The sequence below is a fragment of the Glycine soja genome, chromosome 16, assembly GCF_004193775.1.
Source record: "Glycine soja cultivar W05 chromosome 16, ASM419377v2, whole genome shotgun sequence".
NCBI lineage: Eukaryota > Viridiplantae > Streptophyta > Magnoliopsida > Fabales > Fabaceae > Glycine > Glycine soja.
In genome coordinates, this window is record NC_041017.1 from 553,528 (window position 1) to 572,533 (window position 19,006).

General features: G+C 33.7%; 2 protein-coding genes across 3 annotated transcripts; both read right to left on the reverse strand.

Moving 5' to 3' along the window:
• Window positions 1-2,734: 2,734 nt before the first annotated feature.
• On the reverse strand, window positions 2,735-4,528 carry LOC114389055 (protein ELF4-LIKE 4-like). Of its 2 annotated transcripts, none has more exons than XM_028349647.1 (2): window positions 4,207-4,528; window positions 2,735-3,464 (listed from the first exon to the last, which is right to left on the reverse strand). In XM_028349647.1, the coding sequence occupies exon 2, from the start codon at window positions 3,427-3,429 to the stop codon at window positions 3,085-3,087; it is 345 nt and encodes a 114-aa protein (XP_028205448.1). In that variant the 5' UTR covers window positions 3,430-3,464; window positions 4,207-4,528; the 3' UTR covers window positions 2,735-3,084. The 2 variants fall into 2 exon arrangements, with proteins under 2 accessions (XP_028205448.1, XP_028205449.1); XM_028349648.1 differs by lacking the exon at window positions 4,207-4,528 and adding an exon at window positions 3,599-4,073.
• A 4,509-nt stretch (window positions 4,529-9,037) lies between these two features.
• On the reverse strand, window positions 9,038-17,335 carry LOC114390602. The gene is made up of 8 exons (XM_028351400.1): window positions 17,185-17,335; window positions 14,703-16,210; window positions 13,087-13,275; window positions 12,672-12,767; window positions 12,419-12,581; window positions 12,180-12,309; window positions 10,339-12,105; window positions 9,038-10,230 (listed from the first exon to the last, which is right to left on the reverse strand). The coding sequence occupies exons 2-8, from the start codon at window positions 16,090-16,092 to the stop codon at window positions 9,802-9,804; spliced, it is 4,164 nt and encodes a 1,387-aa protein (XP_028207201.1). The 5' UTR covers window positions 16,093-16,210; window positions 17,185-17,335; the 3' UTR covers window positions 9,038-9,801.
• Window positions 17,336-19,006: the final 1,671 nt, after the last annotated feature.

The window sequence follows — 19,006 nt, forward strand, 5'->3', positions numbered from 1 at the left end:
CTTATGATGAATTAAGATATCTTTAGGGATTTAGTGCAACATTTAGAAATTGGTTAGTTGGGAAAGATACATGTATTTGATATCCCTGTCCAAGAGACCTCAATCCTAGTGCAACGTAGATTTTACATTTTGGAACCAAGCAAATTTTGAAGCAGCTTGGTGATAATGAATTCAACCAGCAAAAAAACATGAATCATGCTTATCGACTAGTTAAATTCATTATCACTAAGCTGCTTATACCAAATAATTTCCATAAAACAAGATATATATGGCATTGTGTGTGCCACTGCAATTTGACATCCTTTGTCCCAAGACCTCACAGTAGATTATAGGACAATCACACGGGCAATAAGAGCAATAACTTTTTTTCTTGGGATAAATTTTTTTTGTTTTTTAGTATATTACTACTTAATCGAAATCAATCAAGTGTTCCGACAACAATTTCTAGTTCCAACTACATGAATTGCTTTCATATATTTTGGTTAAAAGATTAAGGTAATGTTCGGTCGTGTTAAAAAGTCGTTGTGTGTGTGTGTATATATATATATACACTAGAAGTCTTATTTTCAAAGATTAGGCGTAATTAAAACCTAATTATGATTTTACCTTTTTTAAAACTTCAAGACAAGATTTATTTTTTATCTTTTTAATTATGTTTTTTTAACTTTTAAATATTTTCCATAGTGGAAGTATAAAAATTTATATTTTACATAACTATTATAAATAATAAAGAAAAAATAATAGAGGTTATATTAGAAGGTTAAAAATAAGTTGATATAAATTATTTATAAAAAAATTATACAAGTTGTACAATTTAAGATAGAAAAAGAAAAAAAGAAAAATTGATGTGATAAATGATATAATGAAGAGAGATAAACACAAAAGTGATATATAAATTATGGTATGAATTTTTATATATGTATTATATCTCATAATTTTAATACAAATGTTATATTTATTAAGTATTGTTTTTTAATCCGCTTGGTTTCTTTTATTAAAGTGGACAAACTGAAGGAAAAAAGATAATGGGAGTACATTTCAATTATTTCTCCTTTCAACGAGAGGCGGCTCCTGAATTTTTTGTTTTTTAACAAATAGTAACCGGTACTTAGGACATTGGTTAAAAAAATAAAATAATTTTTTTATTAGAATTTGTAAAATTTTATTCATAACTTTTTTTATGATCTCTTATAATTTTTACAATAAATATTTTTTTCTTTTGTAACTTCTTGATTTTTTAACAATGTTCCAACACCACTGATTAATAATATTTTTTTCTTTTAATAACTTCTCAGTTTTATGTCAGCCGCTCAAATTTTAACATATTGGTTAACGATATTATTAATAATTAACTACGCACAAGCCTCAATGTTTATATTAGCTACTAATCATGGGCATTGATGATGTCCTTGGCCGTGAATGTTTGCATCACTCACTATTATTTATAATTGTCATATTGAAGCTCCATTAGCCATTGATGCTTGTAATAATCACTAAACATGGACACTGATGTCGTAATACTCCCTAATCATGAACATTAGGCCTCATTTGTTTACTTTTTTGTTTGTTACTTTGTTTGTTCTATTACATTTAAAGGTGTTTGTTATATTAGGGTGGAATCAAATGACACCCCCAACTATTACACTATTTTAGATATGATTTACAAGAAAGTAAAGTTCAATAGATTGAGATAAAATTATTGAATACTGTAATAGTTTATATAAATTACACTAGTGTCATTTGATTCCTCATATTTTTTAAAAAGTTTGTCCTCTAAATACTTGAACCAGACATTTAAAAAAAAAAATCTTTTAATTATTTTTGTTTTTTCAAATTTGGGAACATTTTCAAAGATTAATGGATTTTGAATGAGAAATTGATTACTGAATAATGTAAATTTGTTCCAAAAACAGTTTTAAAATAGTGATAAGGGAATCAAACATTACCTAAGCCCTCCTTTAATCACGGGTCCTATAACTATTGTTGGTATTTTAGTCAATAATAATAATAATAATAATATATAAAAAAAAAACTGATACTTAAACCACAAAGAACACAGACTGACACCAGAAAAGACTATAAATACCAAAACCTACACAAGTCAAAATAAAGATAATTAAACTCTTGTTTGAATTACACTAAAGTTCTTTATTTTTCTTTCTTTAACTCCCTCTCTTTATCTTAAAAAAATGTGTGTGGATGGCTCAGCATCTGAGCCTCCAAATAAAGACTTTGAAGTCAATTATTGCTATTTTTTCATAGTTCGGCAGAATGCCACCTTTCCTTATTTTAGTATTCTCTTTGTAACCATTATGTCAATTATATTATTATCCCACCCAAAAGCTAATAAAAGTGTTCATTCATATCAAAGAACTCCAATAATATTTCATGTGATTATGAACAAAGACTAGTCCTAATCGTGTTTGGTGACCAGGATCGAGTAAATAATCTATGGTCGCTTTCTTTGCACACCACCAAACATCTCAAAACAAATAATGAAGAACAATATCTTAAAAAGTTGTTATTCATTAATATTATTATTGAAACATGTTCCTGCTTCCCCCTCATAGACATGAAGCTGAGGAAAACAAATAAGCAAATCATTTTGAAGTTATAATAAAAGTTCAGCAATATATGATGACATTTATTAAGCAGTAAATTAGTTATTGGATCTCAGGCATCAAATATCCAAATACAGAACCAAAGGGGAAGCAACTAACAACAACCAATCAAATGATCAAACAAGCAGAACAAATGAATAACTATCTAGAACTTAACCACCAAACATCAATTGGATCTAAGAAGGTCAAGCTTGAAAACTTGACTAAATGGTCCGTGAACATGCTCCATTTCATGAATTTAAACATAGTTACACAAAATCACAATTGTATAGTCCTCAAATTGAAGCTACTTTTATAGATCAGATGATTAACTAAATCTCTGGCCCTCTAAACATAAACACCAATATGGAAGACTTGGCACAAAAATAACTTTGGAGGAAGTTACACAGTCTCACCAAACAAATTCCTTCCAGATTCAGAATAAACTTCTTGATTGCGTGCCCGAAAGCTCAAATTCAATAAATCAGCTGGATCTAATTCTCTTCTGGTTGACTTTTCCATCAGACTTCAGAGTCCCAGAGGAGTCACCTTCAGAAGAAGCTTCTCTGGACTTGGTAAAGGAATTAGAGAGATCAGCATAGAGATCAACCACCCTTCTGATATTGCTATTGAGCTCTCTAATCAAACCCACATTTCTACTCAGATTATCAGGCATCTTGGACTCATGGTTTTGGTTTATCTCATTGATCAGCAACCGATTCTGATTCAAAATATCTTGAGCTTGCAATAAGCTCTTTTGAAATACCTGTAGAAGCCTGCTATCTACTTGAGTTGAATTGCCTAATTCTCCAAATATATCACCGTCCATCTCAATTACACTTAGGACTCAGTTAACAAATAATCCTGTAAAAAATAACAAACAATAGCAAGTGAATGAAAAGCCAACACTTGAAAAACCATGATCAATATGAAGAAGGAGAAGAAGAAGAAGAAGAAGAAGAAGTAGAAGAAAGAGACAAAAGTGTGAGAATTCTTACAAAATTTAAATATAAAGAGACAATCAAGTAGGGAATAGGATGCTTAATCGAGCTGATTGTTGCAGATGAGAAAAGCAATTGAAAAAGTTGACTCAGTTGGAACAGGAATTTTGGGAAAACACAATGATCAACAACACACATACTTTTACCTATTCTTTCCTCTATCTCCCAAGCAAGCAAGCAAAAGGAAAGGATGGGTTTGCATAAGATTCCAGAGACCAATCAAAAGACATCATCAGCACATACTTTTCTCTCTCACCTCACTGTCCTAAAGCAAAGGACCCTTTTCTAATTTCCACAAGAAAGAACCTTTTCCTTTTACTGTTACCAATGAAATCAAGATGGTACATAGCAGGACACAGCGACACACACAACACAACACAAAACAAGCACCTAACAACCACAGTAGTGGGAATCCCAAAAGCCAAGGCAATACCACAATAAGTCTTCCCTTCCAATAAAATAACACAAACCCACATAAAAAAAAAAAAAAAAGTTTGATTCAATTCTGCAATTAAAATTAAACTAACCACAATTGAAGGATGAAAGAGACAGACCCAGAAACGAAAAGATGCAAACTTTTGAAGACCCCAGGAATGTGATCTTACCTTAAGAAAGTGGAGCATCCCAGTTGTGGTAAGTGACGTGAAAAGGAGATAGGAGGGGAAATTTTTGGAATTTTGTTGGGGTAGAGAGGAAAATGTAGAGATATTTTGAGGAGAATGGAATATGGGAGGCAAAAGAGAAGAAAGAAAGCCCTGAAATGATGGAGAAAAATCCAGAGAGAAGAAAGAGGACAGATGATATGATAGCGTTAAAACCTCGTTTACACCACGGCGTGTGTGTGTTGCGGGCACAAACCAAACAGCGCAGGACATACACAAGTTTGGTCTTGCAAGTTGCCCCACACTGAACCCCAATGCCAACACCACACATGTGTAATGTAACATAGATGCCTTGTTCTTCTTCTTTTTTTTTTTTAATTTTTTTATTTGTAGGTATGGAAGTGGTGAGAGTTTATAATAACTCATGTAATCAATTCAACTACTAAAGTTAAATCTCCATTGACCTTGCTGTTCTTGTTTACATGTAATTACTGTCTTTTTTTATCCATGAGAATAAAAAATAATTTCAAGATTTACAATAAATCATGTGTTTAATCAATTAAGATAGACTCTAAGACATATAATTGACATCTTGTTTTGCCTTATGGGATTTTTAATTTTAATTTTTTTTACAGCTATACTATCATGAGAAAATTCCACTTGAGTTGAATAAAATTATTACAGAAAACAAACTTTTCATTCTCAAATCTCAATATTTAATGCAGTTAACCTAGAAATTTATGGAATTTATTAGAACTAAACCAATGTATTTGTAGTATTAGTCTTTAAAATTATGAGAATCGATTAAATTAGTTTTTTAAATTATCAGAATATTACTTCCTTAAAAAAATAATATCAGAATTTTTCTTTAATTTCTAAAATTATTAAACAACATTCATTTGAATATTGAGTTTAATTGGCATGTACAGCAAGAGTAAAATCTTCCACGTCTCTAATGAATTAGAAATCATGTTATGGAAGTTTTAAAGTAATTATTTCAAAAATTAATAAATTTACTATATATAATAAATTTTTGCTCACACAACTGGGACTTTAATACAGATTTATCACATTAATGACTAAATTGAGTATTTTTTAAAAAAAATAATACTCACTTAGTAGGAATTTCGTCGGAGAAACTAAATGGCACAACGCTGGCGGTTAGATTGCATCCTATGTGTAGGATAAGGATTTAGCACCCATTGGGCTTTTAGCTTCCCTGATATTTAGGTTATTAAATAAGGCCCAGTTCAGGTGCACTTTCTACATGATCTACCTTTAAATATCTATATTTAAGGTATTTTTCATAATGCGTGTTTTTTTAATTTTAAGGTAAACATTAACTCATAAATTAATATTTAATCATTATATTTATAAATTTTACTTTAAAAAATCATTATATTTTTGTACTAAAAGCAGAAAAAATATGAAATACTTTTTTTTTTTTTAACACAATACAGTTTTTTACTTTTATTTAAAAATATATTTTTATTTATTAATAAATAATTTAAGAATATCCACTAATGATTGTCTTTGACGTTGTTGACTCGTGTTCATATTTTGTTTTAAAAAAAAGTGAAGTTTAAGATGATATATTATTTAAAATTTGAGTCGTATCCATTAACGACACTATTTTTTTTTCTTTTTAATACTCTTTAGCATCAATTCAAGGCGAAGAATATTCAAAGCAAATTCGAGAAAATCATATGATCTCTTGCAAGCAAACTCTAGTAGGATAACTACACGTTTAAGTCAATGTCAGTAGGAATAAATAAAGTGTGTAGAGTTGTTAATCTTAGTCTTGTTATGTTTACTTATAAGGCTCTTATTGATGTGAAGTAGAGTCTCTTGTGTGATGATGCGTGAGGTGTCGCTGAGACCAATCTTCTAACTTGCATTGCTTATTATTAACAAATTGTGTTCATTATCTCATGCTTCGCACCTGGAAGTCTTGTGTTCATGGAGGAAAATTCTCGAGCCATGCTTTAGGCTATATCAAATACTTAGGCTTGATGAAATTAGGTCAACGTTTATGCTTTATTTATGTGAGCTTAGGTATATTTAACAGAGTCTAAAACAAATACTATATAATATATTAAGTAATAAGATAAGTGTTTTTTTATAAGGTGGACAACATTATAATGATACTACATGTTGTCATTTTCCTTTTCCTCGTGGTTTGAAAGTTAAGGTATCAAGGGTGTGTTTAGTTTAATATTAGGCTGAACGAGTACACATTTTTATACATATTTTGTGGGGGAAAAAAAATAAAATTTGGAGCTTTTGATTCAATGATCGTTTGGGAATCTCCTAACGATAAATCAAACACACAAGTAGTTAGTTTGCTACAAATATTTATTAATTACAATAATCTCTATCTATGAAGCATCTAAACACTCTCATTATATCTTTTTCATTCAATCAATATCAATGGTATTATTTTATAAAAGTAAATTTCTATTGAGTTATAGTGTTAGGCCTCGTCAAATTGTGATCACATGTATCTCTTCTCAAATTTCAAGCTCATACAACATGTTGAGTGTCCACATTAATTAGGGATTTAAAAAAGCTTATTTAAAAAAAATGAAAGTGTTTTCTTAAACTATTCACTAGTGATTCCTACTTAAAAATGCTACTCACTTTTTTTTACGGACCCTACACTAGTCACTATTCACTAGTGACTCCTACTTTAAAAATTCTAGTTGGGTATAATTGACATTTTGACAACTTTGTGTTGTAATGGACAATTGGATTTTTTCTTCTTCTTTTGGTTAAGAATAGAAAATTCGTTTGACCTATCAAGTATTTTCAAAACATGTGAACTTAGTAAAAATTCAATGTTTGTAGAAATATTTCAATTAACACAGGTTGAGCTAGTTATAGAAGCTTCAGCCTTTTAATCTTGTGTTATTTGTTAGTCCTTGAGGTGGCAATATTGGTGAGAAAAGTGAGGCGTTTTCATTGGATGCAAACCATAGAACAGAATAACTGATCCACTTGATGCCAAAAAAAATGGGAGCATAGATTGGAAGTAGTCGACACCCCAAATGAGGATTCTGATTCCAAATCTTGGACTGCCATGAAATTGGGAAGTGGCTTCATAGCATAATTTTCTCAGTTGGACTTCAGATTTAGATATGGCACCACGTGAGGTAATGGAATAAAAAAATGGTAATTTGGAAGATCTTATAAAAAAGAAATGAACATATAACTATTTCAGTGGGGGAAAGTTTGAAACAATATCATATAAGCTAAATTGTCTAAGATTCTCAATCATGGTAATTTACTTGCTAATTTATATTTTCAATTAAGATTATTGTCATATTATGTTGTAATCAAATGTACAATAACGTTGACTAGTTAACTAAAGTATTAATAATGATCTCGTCATTCACAAAATTTTACAAATTCATAGAATTAATTGATTTAAGTGAAAAGAGAAATATTGAAAAATGTTCTATTTTGTGTAGATTTCCTATATATATTACCAAAAATAACATACTAATTTGATGAATTTAGCAAAAATTATTCAAAACATAAAATCATGTATCAAATCGTAAGTTTCGTAAGTAACAGAGTATGAAAATTTAGAAAATAAAAACGTTGTATAAAATATGATTTGATTACCGTAAATACTGATAAAATAATTAAGAATAAAAAATGAAAAAAGAAATCTCAAAGGCCCTAAAGAAATCATTGAGCGTGTATTATGTAGAAGTTGATTAAATTAATATTTGGTTTTATAGTCTACCATACCAACCAACGCTAGTGTACTGTATTGTCTGCATATTATGTAGCAAACCTACTCACTACTAAAAAAAATAGATAAAGAGAAGTTATTAATTATTATTATTATTATTATTATTATATTTGACATCTCAAAATCTAACGTTCAAGTTGAAAAGTATGACATCTCGGTTTGTGACATTAGAGTTCAAGATGGTGCACGCGCTTAGCCATGTGCCACTTCCACCACACCACCTAATAATATTTAATATTTAACGAATAATAATAAGATAATGCCGCCTGATAAAGTCATTCCAAACACGTGCCCTTGTCTTGTATATTGTACCACCATTTTGTATTTCAACTAGTACATTGGTATTTGATCATCTAACTTTATTGTATACACATACATATACTCTTTAGGTAGGACAGCAAATACTAAATACTAATGTGATTGCTACCTTCATTTTAATGGTTTCTAGATTATAAGATTTATTTGTTTAACTTATAATAATAATAATAATAATAATGCTTTTAAAATGATAATATATTTTGACATGATGAATTGTTTGCCAATGTTTCTCTTCAGAAACAATTAGCCAACAATGCACCTCTCATAGTAGTACAAGTATGTTAATAGCATTTCTTGCCAAATCCAGTCAAGTCTGTAACTGTAACCAAAAACAAATCCAGTCAAGTCAACCTGGATCTGCCCTACAAATAGTGAACCCGTGGTAGAGATGATTTATCATTTATGCAATATCAACCAGGAATTCTAAATTGCATCAAATGTTTATGGCTAATGTTAGTTATGACTTATGAGTCAAATAATAAGTTGTCACAGATGATGCTTGCCGATGTCCTTCTCGTTTCTAGTCCTCATTCCTCAATCTATTATTAGCTATTTTTCTTTCTAGGGCGGCTTAGACCCCTTTCGAATGCATCAAATGTTCCTTTGATTTGGAAACTATATTATTGTTTCATGGGAAGCAAGAAAAATACTGCTTTGAGAACGTAGTAGGTTAAGAAGCTTCTTTTGCATTGAAGTGCGTAAGCTCAGTTTGTAAGGTAAAACAGACCATTGTTTGACAAGAACATATACGGAAAATTAAGGCATTATCAGCTGTTGAAGGCTAAAACTTGAGCCACCCTCTCAGCATAAAAACAGTATACATGTTGATGTTGGTATGGCTGTATGTATCTTAAAATTTTACTCAGACAAAAAACTTCAACAAAATAAATAAATTAATAAATAAATGATAGAAATTTTCATACAAGCACATTTTCGGTGTATTGGAAGTAACTTAAGAAAATGGGTAACCCCTATATTTTCCTTTCTTCTCCTTTGGAAGTGAAACACTTCATCAGCTTGTCATGAAATGATGAAACAAACAATTTGCTAAAATAATGTTGTGAACCCATTGTATGTACAAGGTCAGTAGTTGACAGCAAACTGCCTTCCTTAGATCCCTAAATCATTATCATGTAGTTTTCCTTTCATTCTGAGATACAAAATTGAGTATTCCCCCCGCTTTCCAGCATGTTGTCTCCAATCCATTCACTCCATATAAAAATAGGGCTTGCAAATCTCTGCAGTCTTCCCCCAACACATCCATCCAGCTATGTGTCCCAAGTTTGTAAGAACCAACACAAGCATATGTGCAAGATAAGAAAGTAGGTTTGGCTTATCCAACATTGCATGCTCCTCTCCCCCTCTTCCAAGGCTGAGAATCTCATGGGGCTCATACAGCTTCGCTGAAAGCCCCAATATCTGGCCGAAGCGCTTTCAACAGTGGGAGATCACAAGAATGAAGAAATCAAACAGTCCATGAATCTCCCTGTTATGCAGAAGGGTCTGCAGATAACGAATGGTTATACGTCTCTCTTTCCCATGGTTCCAGATGAGTTATGCTTCTTTTGTATTCCATACTGCCAGGCATCTCTTGATTTGTCACCCCCATGCTCAACATCATCTAAAGAATTCTCCATTGAATACCGCAATTGACGATGGTTCCCATTTCTGGAGCTAACTGGAGCACCCATATTCTCATCATCTTCTGATGGTGGTCCTAACCTTGACTCCATATGCATGTCCATTGATCTATATCTTGGTCCACCTGATCTCATGCCCCTCATATTTGAGGAAGGCTTACCAGGCAATGATGTGTAAACAGGTGCCTTAGATACCAGAAAGTCCTTAGGAAGAGAGTCCATGTCCATGTAGCAATTCCGAGATTTTGCATCATTAATCAACGCAGCCCAATCTTCAGATTGCAGCAGAGCATTTGCATTTCCCATGACCTGTCAATGATAACAGACTATGAATATCAACCAAAAAATGGCTTTGACCATTTAATAAACACACAGAAAGTAATTACTAAAAAAAATGCAAAAGAAAGATAGTCATACCCAAAGGGCCCTTCGCGCACGCGTAAGGGCAACATTCATTCGACGTATATCTGCAACAAAGCCAACACCATGACTGGATGCACGCACACAAGACATTATAATGACATCCCGTTCTTGACCTTGGAAGGCATCTACTGTGTTGATATATAGATCCTTCCCTTCTTCTGAATTTAAGACTTCGTCAAACTCACGCTGGAGGCATTTCAACTGCAGCTTATAAGGAGTAATTATGCCAACAGTAATCTTTCCTAAACCCAAAGACTTCACTGTTTTCTGAACATGCTCATACAGTCGGAGACAAAATTGTGCTTCATGTATGTTTTGATAAGACACTGATCCACCTCTGTGAGACTCGCGCCCATGTCTGATGTCATAGAATATATATGGTCTAAGTAAAGGGTCCTTGTAGTATGGCTCATCAGGCAATTTAGCCACACTTTCACTATCAGTAAGGCGTCCCTGATAGAAGTACCTAGAAGGGAAATCCCGAATCTGGGGGTGCATTCTATACTGCACAGACAACAACATTGTCGGGCATCCTGCTTGTTGGAACCTTTCAAAAAGACTCCTACTGTACATCAATGTTCCAGCAGCCTTGCTTATAACTGTAGCAGGAAGCTGCTGAGGATCTCCAACAAGAACACATCGTGCTGCACCAAGAGAGAGTGGGGGCAGAATTGCCACCTCACTGGCTTGGGCTGCCTCATCAATGACCACCATATCAAAACCATGGGAAAGACGAGAAAACAACTTGCGACCACTACTAGAAACTGTAGTGAAAACTATCTCTGCTTCATTTGCAAAACTGGCCTCCAAACTAGCACGGGCCTCTTCCAAATTAAAACCGCTACCAGGACGGAACCTACTTTCCAAAAGGGCAAGGCGAGACATCTCAACCAAAACCTTATCCCTGTTTTCAACCACAGCAGCAAGGTTCTGTAGCAAAGCATCTCTGTTCTGATCTCTGGCCATGAGAAGGTCAGGATCAACACCAACAGATCCTTGGGAACGAACAGCAGCAGCAGTAGCATTTAGTTCTCTATGAAGACCATGCAACTGCTGAACCAATTGCGCTTCACGATTCTTTAACTGGTGCATCCATCCCATAATTTCTTCCCGACTCTTGACAAGAAGCTGTTCAGTTCTACGCTCAACTGAAACTGCTTGGGCAGCACGTGTCTGAGAATCAACCCCAACTCGAGCCACATCAGGTCGATATACTTTCATCTCTCCATCAATAAATCCACGATCAAGAACACGGGCAAGAAGCTCATCGGTGGCAGCATTAGAAGGAGCACAAACTAACATTCTAGGTTTTGGGACCAATTTAGGTAAAGTTCGCAAGAGATTCTGGTCCATGTTTTGAAGAACTTCATCAATAGATCCAGTTGGGGCATTATCTGAATTGATCTCATTGACTTGCTTGTAGCTCTCAGGGGCTACATGCTTAAGTAAAGAGGTGTAGTAGTGCTGATACTGCACAAGGTGAATGACATTCAACATTCCCCATACTGTATGTGTTTTTCCTGTTCCTGGAGGTCCTTGAACAAGGGTAAATGGCCAAGGTTCTTGCCTCTTTGTCGTTCCACTACTAGTACCTGCTGCTGTATGCATTGCTGCCCATTGGATTGCTGCCAACTGGGGTTCATTGAAGGTCCTACGCAGATACTCAACAAAGTTCTGTGTGAAGCATTCAGGCATGGCTGGGGTCTGTTGCTCATATTTAGGGAAGTGTTCAGGACTAGGTTGAAGGATTGCAGTTTGCATCTGTAAAGTAAGGAATTAGTCAGAATTGAAATCCCACAGAACTACCTGATACTAGAATAAGTTTCAGAATATACCTGCAAATTTAAGCGACGAAATGCATGTAGGGCAATATACTCCCTCTGTGTGGTAGCAAGAGAACCAAGCACTGTGAGATACCAGATGCTTCCAGCTTGAAGTTTTCTTATGATATGATCATCATCAACCCTACAGGAAAGAACAATCTTATCCGAGTTTAACATTGGAACCAAAAAAGTACATATCAACACAATCATCAAAAGAGCCCTTTAATGGGAAAATTTGAACAAAAACTTGCCTGCTGGGGTCATAAGAGTCTCCAACATAGTAATGTAAAATTGCACCAGGAGGATCACGGGTATCAATAGGTATGTGACGCCTAACAGTACCAACCACACGCCCAGTGACTTCTGATTCCCCATCATCCTGAGCTAAAGAAGAACTATTCTGCTTGGATCTAACTGCTTGCATAATGAAAATATCAACCCAATTGAACTACCAAAAAAAATTACTAGAACAACTGATCATGTACCACATATTTGACAACAAACCTGATCCAGGCCTAGGGGATGAAAGGATTGCAACATCACCCTCCTTAAATGACCACTTGAACTCATGTACTGGAAGAACCTTCACATCATACCAACCTAAAACGAGATTCAGATAAATTAAACCCACAAATTGACAAAAACAAAATGCATAAATACCTAAGTAAGGGATTATATGTTGGTTGAAGTTGAAGGGACAAAGCTACAAAACAAAGTCAAAGTAAGGCTGAATACAAACAAAATTACAAGCACAAGAGAAAAATAAATTCCATGAACTTGGGAGACAAAGTTTCCGTCATACAGATGGAGTATTTAAGTTAATGCAATAAGTGGCAGTCCACAGCACAGTCAAATTGTTGAGCAAAAGAAATAAAATATATATCTAACACAAAACAAGCACTGAGAGGTACAAGAATACCTCTTTCTCTTGACTCATTTGCCTTCACTCGCACCATAATATGAGTATCCCTTGAAACTGTTTCCGTTGATTCTTCCCAGGTACTGTAAAGTTGAGCACGGCATTCTTCAAACAGCAAAGGCTCAAATACTCTAGCATACTCTTCTACTGATTCAAATCGTCCAGGAACACACTGTAGCTCAGTCTCCTCTGAATCACAGGATCCTCAATTAGTTACCAATAAGAATAAATTAACTTCCAAAAGAAACTAAAGGATATTACCCTACAAACACAGTATTTCAAGGGACAAATGACCAAAGATGTAATCATCAACTCATTTTTACTAGAAGCAAATGCATTTAAGCTTACATCTGCTGGCACATACTACAACTTAAAGCCTTAACCAAATAATATTAGGAACCAGCTATATGACACAATGACTAATACATATTAGATTTTTCCAAATGGATTATTTTCAGTTTTCACCATGTAATCACATCAACAGCAACTTAACCTCTGTTCATAATTATGTATTTTGTCATCAACTCTACCAAATGATATTCACAGAATTCAAGCTCTTAGACAAGGTTTTTGCATTTGTATGTTCTTTGGTGCTTAAACCCCACCACCCCTTGTGATCATAATAATTCACATGATAAAAAAATTTCGGAAATTTTATTATATAGAGAAAACAGAAGGTGGATACAAAATGCCAGATTATTTAAACTACAATCAAATTGTTAAGTAGTAACGCCTTACATAAAGCCAATAGCTAAAGACTCTAATATCCATGAAATGACCTTCCAATTAATAAACCAGCATTTGAATGAAAGGATAGCATTTTCTAATGAAGAACATATTGGAGTGCTTCTCTAGAGTAATTGTGCTGTAAATTTGTACTTTGTAGGATAACACTAACAGTTTTGAACTAAGTTTTGAAAAGTAACAGTCAAATAATTTTTAATATCCTTGTAGAGAAGACATGAATATTATTTTGCATTCAAAACCATTCATAAAATCCAAATCTCAGAAAACAAAACCAACAATCCCACATATTATTATATTGAATAAAATCAGCAATTAGCATAGAGAACATGGAGAAAGAGGGAAGATAATAGTTATTATACTGAATTGAAGTAAAGCATTCATAAAATCCAAATCTCAGAAAACAAAACAAACAATCCCACATATTATATTGAATAAAATCAGCAATTAGCACAGAGAACATGGAGAAAGAGGGTAGATAATAGTTATTATACTGAAATGAAGTAAAGCTCCAGGTTACCCTTCCACCTGTTATCTTTTGATCTTTCTCAAGAAACAAACCAACTTGAGAACCATAACACAAAAGAGGCATATGATGGTGACTGGATTACATAAAGAATTCATGTAAACCAGGGGAAACTATCACATCAATATTAAATTCCATTCCAAAAACACAACTGTCATCACCTTTTCATGTCTCTCCAGTGTTATGACTCTCACAGTGTGATAACTGGAGGAAGGGAGCAACAAGATGAGAAATCAGAACAACTTCAAGTGCAAAGAATAAAAAAATTCAAAATGCAAAGAGACCATAAAGCTTATCAATAACATTATACATCTGCACTAATGGTAATAATACAATTACTTGATACCTGGGTGATGCCAAAACTTTTCACTGGTCACCTCCCGTATAAGGCGTTCAACAGAAGTGTCCTGGGACTGGCTGCTGATAGGTGTCTGCTTCTTGATAGAAAGATGTTTCTTGTTTACCAATTTGACATCATTGGAGCTTTGACCACTCAGTCCCGACTTCCTATTAGAATGGAATACATTCTTCTGCTGCCTTGAATCTGACAGTTGTTTCCATGAACCCTGTCTTGGAATGGGTGGTAAATTGCCCTCTGTAGGAGGTTCTGTCTCACTGTTTAACCTCCTAGATCTAACTAGTGGTCCAGAAGTATCACCATTACAATCAGATTTAGGCTCTTGTGCTTCAGCATGATTGCCACCTTCAGCAGAAGATGTGTCGGTGAGCTTCTGATCCTTAGCTATTCCAACACGCTCAACTTGTGCAGGAACAGTGCGGACTTCCTTTATGGTACGACTTATGACAGGTGATGAGAAGGTCTGCCTTCTAGGGGTTGAGGTTTTAATAGGACCTGCTTGCTTCACATCTTCCAAGTTAAGAAACATAGTCTGTCTATTACGTTTCTTTCCCAACATTTCTTCTTTACGTTGGTCAATCCTCCTCTTCCCAGGATTATTAGCACACCTAAGTGCATGACTTGCTTCAATACCTTTCACTTCTTTTGGCTTGGGGATTAAAGGGGGTTCCTCCTGTGCATCAATAGAAGCTTCACTTTTTATATTGCTTTCTAAATTTGGAATACTATTGCTTTTCTGTTCACTAGAGTTTGATTCTAGACCTATAGAAGCATGGCTACTCTTTTCATCATTTATACTATCAGAACTCTTAATATTTCTAGACTTACTGTCAGAAGCCACTGCAACACCCCCATCCACCATTCCAGAAGTTGCTGGCTCTTCTGAAGCTTGACTTCGTTGTGGCAAATTATTACCTCCATTTGCAATAGCATTATTACCTCCATTTGCAATAGCATTATTACCTCCATTTGCATTAGCAAAGCCGCCCTCCTCATCAGACCATTCCCCCTCTTCCCTCTCTGTAGATTGAGCATTTGCCGAACTTAATATCCGTGAATCCATAACTCTCACTTCATCTTTAGAGGAAACTTTTGCATCCTGATCTCCTGCTGTCTTGGATTCAGCATCCAATTCAGGGACACCAGTGGATTTAGGCCGAACAAAAGGTTGAAATCCAGAGACAGATGAGGCATGTGAAAAAGCATGATTATTTATTATTCCTTGGGCAGCAGATGATGTTGCAAATAAGTCAGACGTGTGTGGATTTGTTGATGGATGTGTCTTTTGGGGCTGGAAGCAGACAATACCTTCCCTCTCATCATTATCCTCGGCAGGTGGCTCGTTGAGATCAAATAATGGCCTTCCTCGAGAACCCATCTCATATGCATAAGTATACAAACTAAATTCTGATTAAATAGTTGTGCAGAAACGTTGCTTCTATTCTTTTCAAGAGACAATATCCATGACATGCCCACAACGGGGAAAGACAGTGGACCTGCAAGTAGGTTTGAGGTATGAATTATAGTGTCAGGCAATACAGAGAAACATATTAATTTACAGAATGAGTCATAACACATGCAATTCTGGATGCAATATAACCCTAGACAATGACAATAAATTGAATCTCTCAACTAAACCAAACCCAAACACACAATTACAAACAGACAGAAGAAAATCCACAATTTACCAATATTTACTGACAACTCGCTTAGAAGCATTCACTGCATGTATAATTGCTGATCAAAATTAAACAAGCAAAAAGAAATCCAAACACAAAACAAAAAGAGAATCAGAAATCCCTAATCAAAACTAAGCACAAAAACACAAATTGAAACCAAAACTAACACTGAGAACTCCCGAAGCCAATATTCAAGCAACCATCCAATGTTCATCCACACCAATCCACCAGGCAAAATAACTCATCCTTTCAACAATCAGATGACAAGGAGGCCAATGAGACACAGCACACCACAAGCACAAAAAAGTGTCCCGAACTCCCATCACCCCAGATCAAAAAACCCACTAATTCATCCTCCCAAACCCCAAATCAGAACACTGGAACCAACCTAGTGACCTAACCATCAAATTTTTAGGGTTTCAATAACCAAAACCTTTACCAACACCCCATCCACCAAGATTCCAAATTCCGACACACACCCCTTCCCTTCTTCAGCAAGATCTTATCCTCACACGTTCAGGAGATCAAACCACTTGTCCTCCATTCTCCCAATCACAAACCAAATAATGCACACAAATATTAAACAGTCAACTTCAACCCTGATTTCCTCATTCACTATCACAATCACAATCATTAATTCACTGATGATTCTCTCTACCCTTCCCAGATTTCCATCACCACTGAAAATTATTATCAACAATAAACTCACCACCCAAATTCTTTAATTTTTAATTAAAAATTAAAATAAAATCGAAAATTAAATTAATTAGTCCTGGAGAGAGAGAATTTACCTCTTCTCACTCCGCAAAGAAGGGGGGGTGGGGCGATTTAGAGAGAGAAAGAGGAAAATAGAGACCGAGGTAGACAGAGAAAGAGAAGAGGGGTCGCTCTATTAGGTGCAAGTTAGAGAGAGAAAGTGTAGAGAGAGAGAGAGATACAATGAGAGTTCAATTTGATGAGGGAAAGAGAGGGTGTGGTGACGGGTTTTTATAGGAAAACATGGATCCCATCTTGCCGGCCGGAGTTTTCACCGGCCACCGTTAAATGATTTCCGTCCAAGGGTAATTTCGACACTTTGTATATTTATTTAATGCCTGGGGTAAAGTCGTAAACTTGGTGCCGCCAGGGACAGTTTTGTGATTCCGATAATTCAGCAATGAATATACCCAAGGGGTAATTTCGTAATTTCTCAATTTCGCATGCTGAGAGACTAGAGTGCTAGAGTGTGCGTAGTAGATATACCTAAGCGGATTTCAAAATGTGCCACCACGGCTCTGGACGGCGGCGAGTGGACTCCACGCGAAATGGAGCGCGTGAGGAATTGTGATCCGTTGGTTTTTTAATTAATTTATTGATAATAATTAATAAATATGAATCGTAATTTCTCTCTCGAAAAGGGATGTACTCTTCCGTTGAACTCCTTCGTATGTCTCTTCGCGTAGTACTGATCCATTCGTATCTCTTTTTTGTTATGTGTTTTTAAAAAAGGAAGTTATAAAAGGGGAAATTCATTTAAACATTCCCATTTTAATTTATAATGTAGTATTTCAATTTAAATGTTTTAATATCTTAAAAAATTAAAGGTTTTATCCTTTTCAAAAAAAAGTTGTTTTCTTCTCTTAAAAAAAAAGATAGATGTTTTATTAAGATTTCCCTTTTATAGACTTTCCTTTCTCAATATTAATAAGATTCAAAATCACAATGTATAATGGCACAAATTATGTTCAAGAAGATTGCTAACATTTTTATTTTTTTAGAATATTAATTAATATTTTTACTAATGAATGATCATTATTAATTTTTTACCAACATTATTACATTAAGTATCCTGACTATTTGAAATACAAAAATATATTTTTTTTTTGCATTAATGCTTCAATTAAATAAAATTTAATTAATAGATGAAACCTTCATGCACTAATGATATAAATACTTTTTATAATAATATTTAATTACATGTTGTTATATATAGTAATTTTTTACTTTTATAATAATTATATTTAAGTTTATGTCTCACTATTCAGATAAAACAAATGTAAAAGTCTTTACAGCAGTGGATGAAAATTAAATTCTCAATAATTTATGCTACTTATATAAAGTGGTTTCTTACTTTAGTAGTATCATTCTTTTTAGGATTTCTCGATAAAACCTTCATGTTTTTTTTTCTTTTTGGTTTTCTTTCCCTTTATGTAACAAAAAAATCATAATATAAATTATTTATCATAAATTTTCCTCTATCTATAAATAAAAAAATTAGAATAATGATCTTGAACGAGAATTAGCTATCATTATTTAATGATAGCATTTTTAGTTGGTTTTCTTTTACGTGAGTATTTTTTGGAATTTTTCTTAATCTCTTATCTATTTTAATTTATCATTTTTAATATTTTCAATTAACTTTAATTTTAATATTTTTTAAAAATCTCAAAAATTAAAAATAGCATTCATAATATGATTTTTTTATCATAAATCTAAAATATATTTTATATATTCAAAATATATTTATTTATTTTAAATTTTAATTAAAATATAATTTACATATTTAAAAATGTTTATTAAAAATTTTCTTATGTAAAATAAATATTTATTCTTTAATAATATCTCAAATTTGAG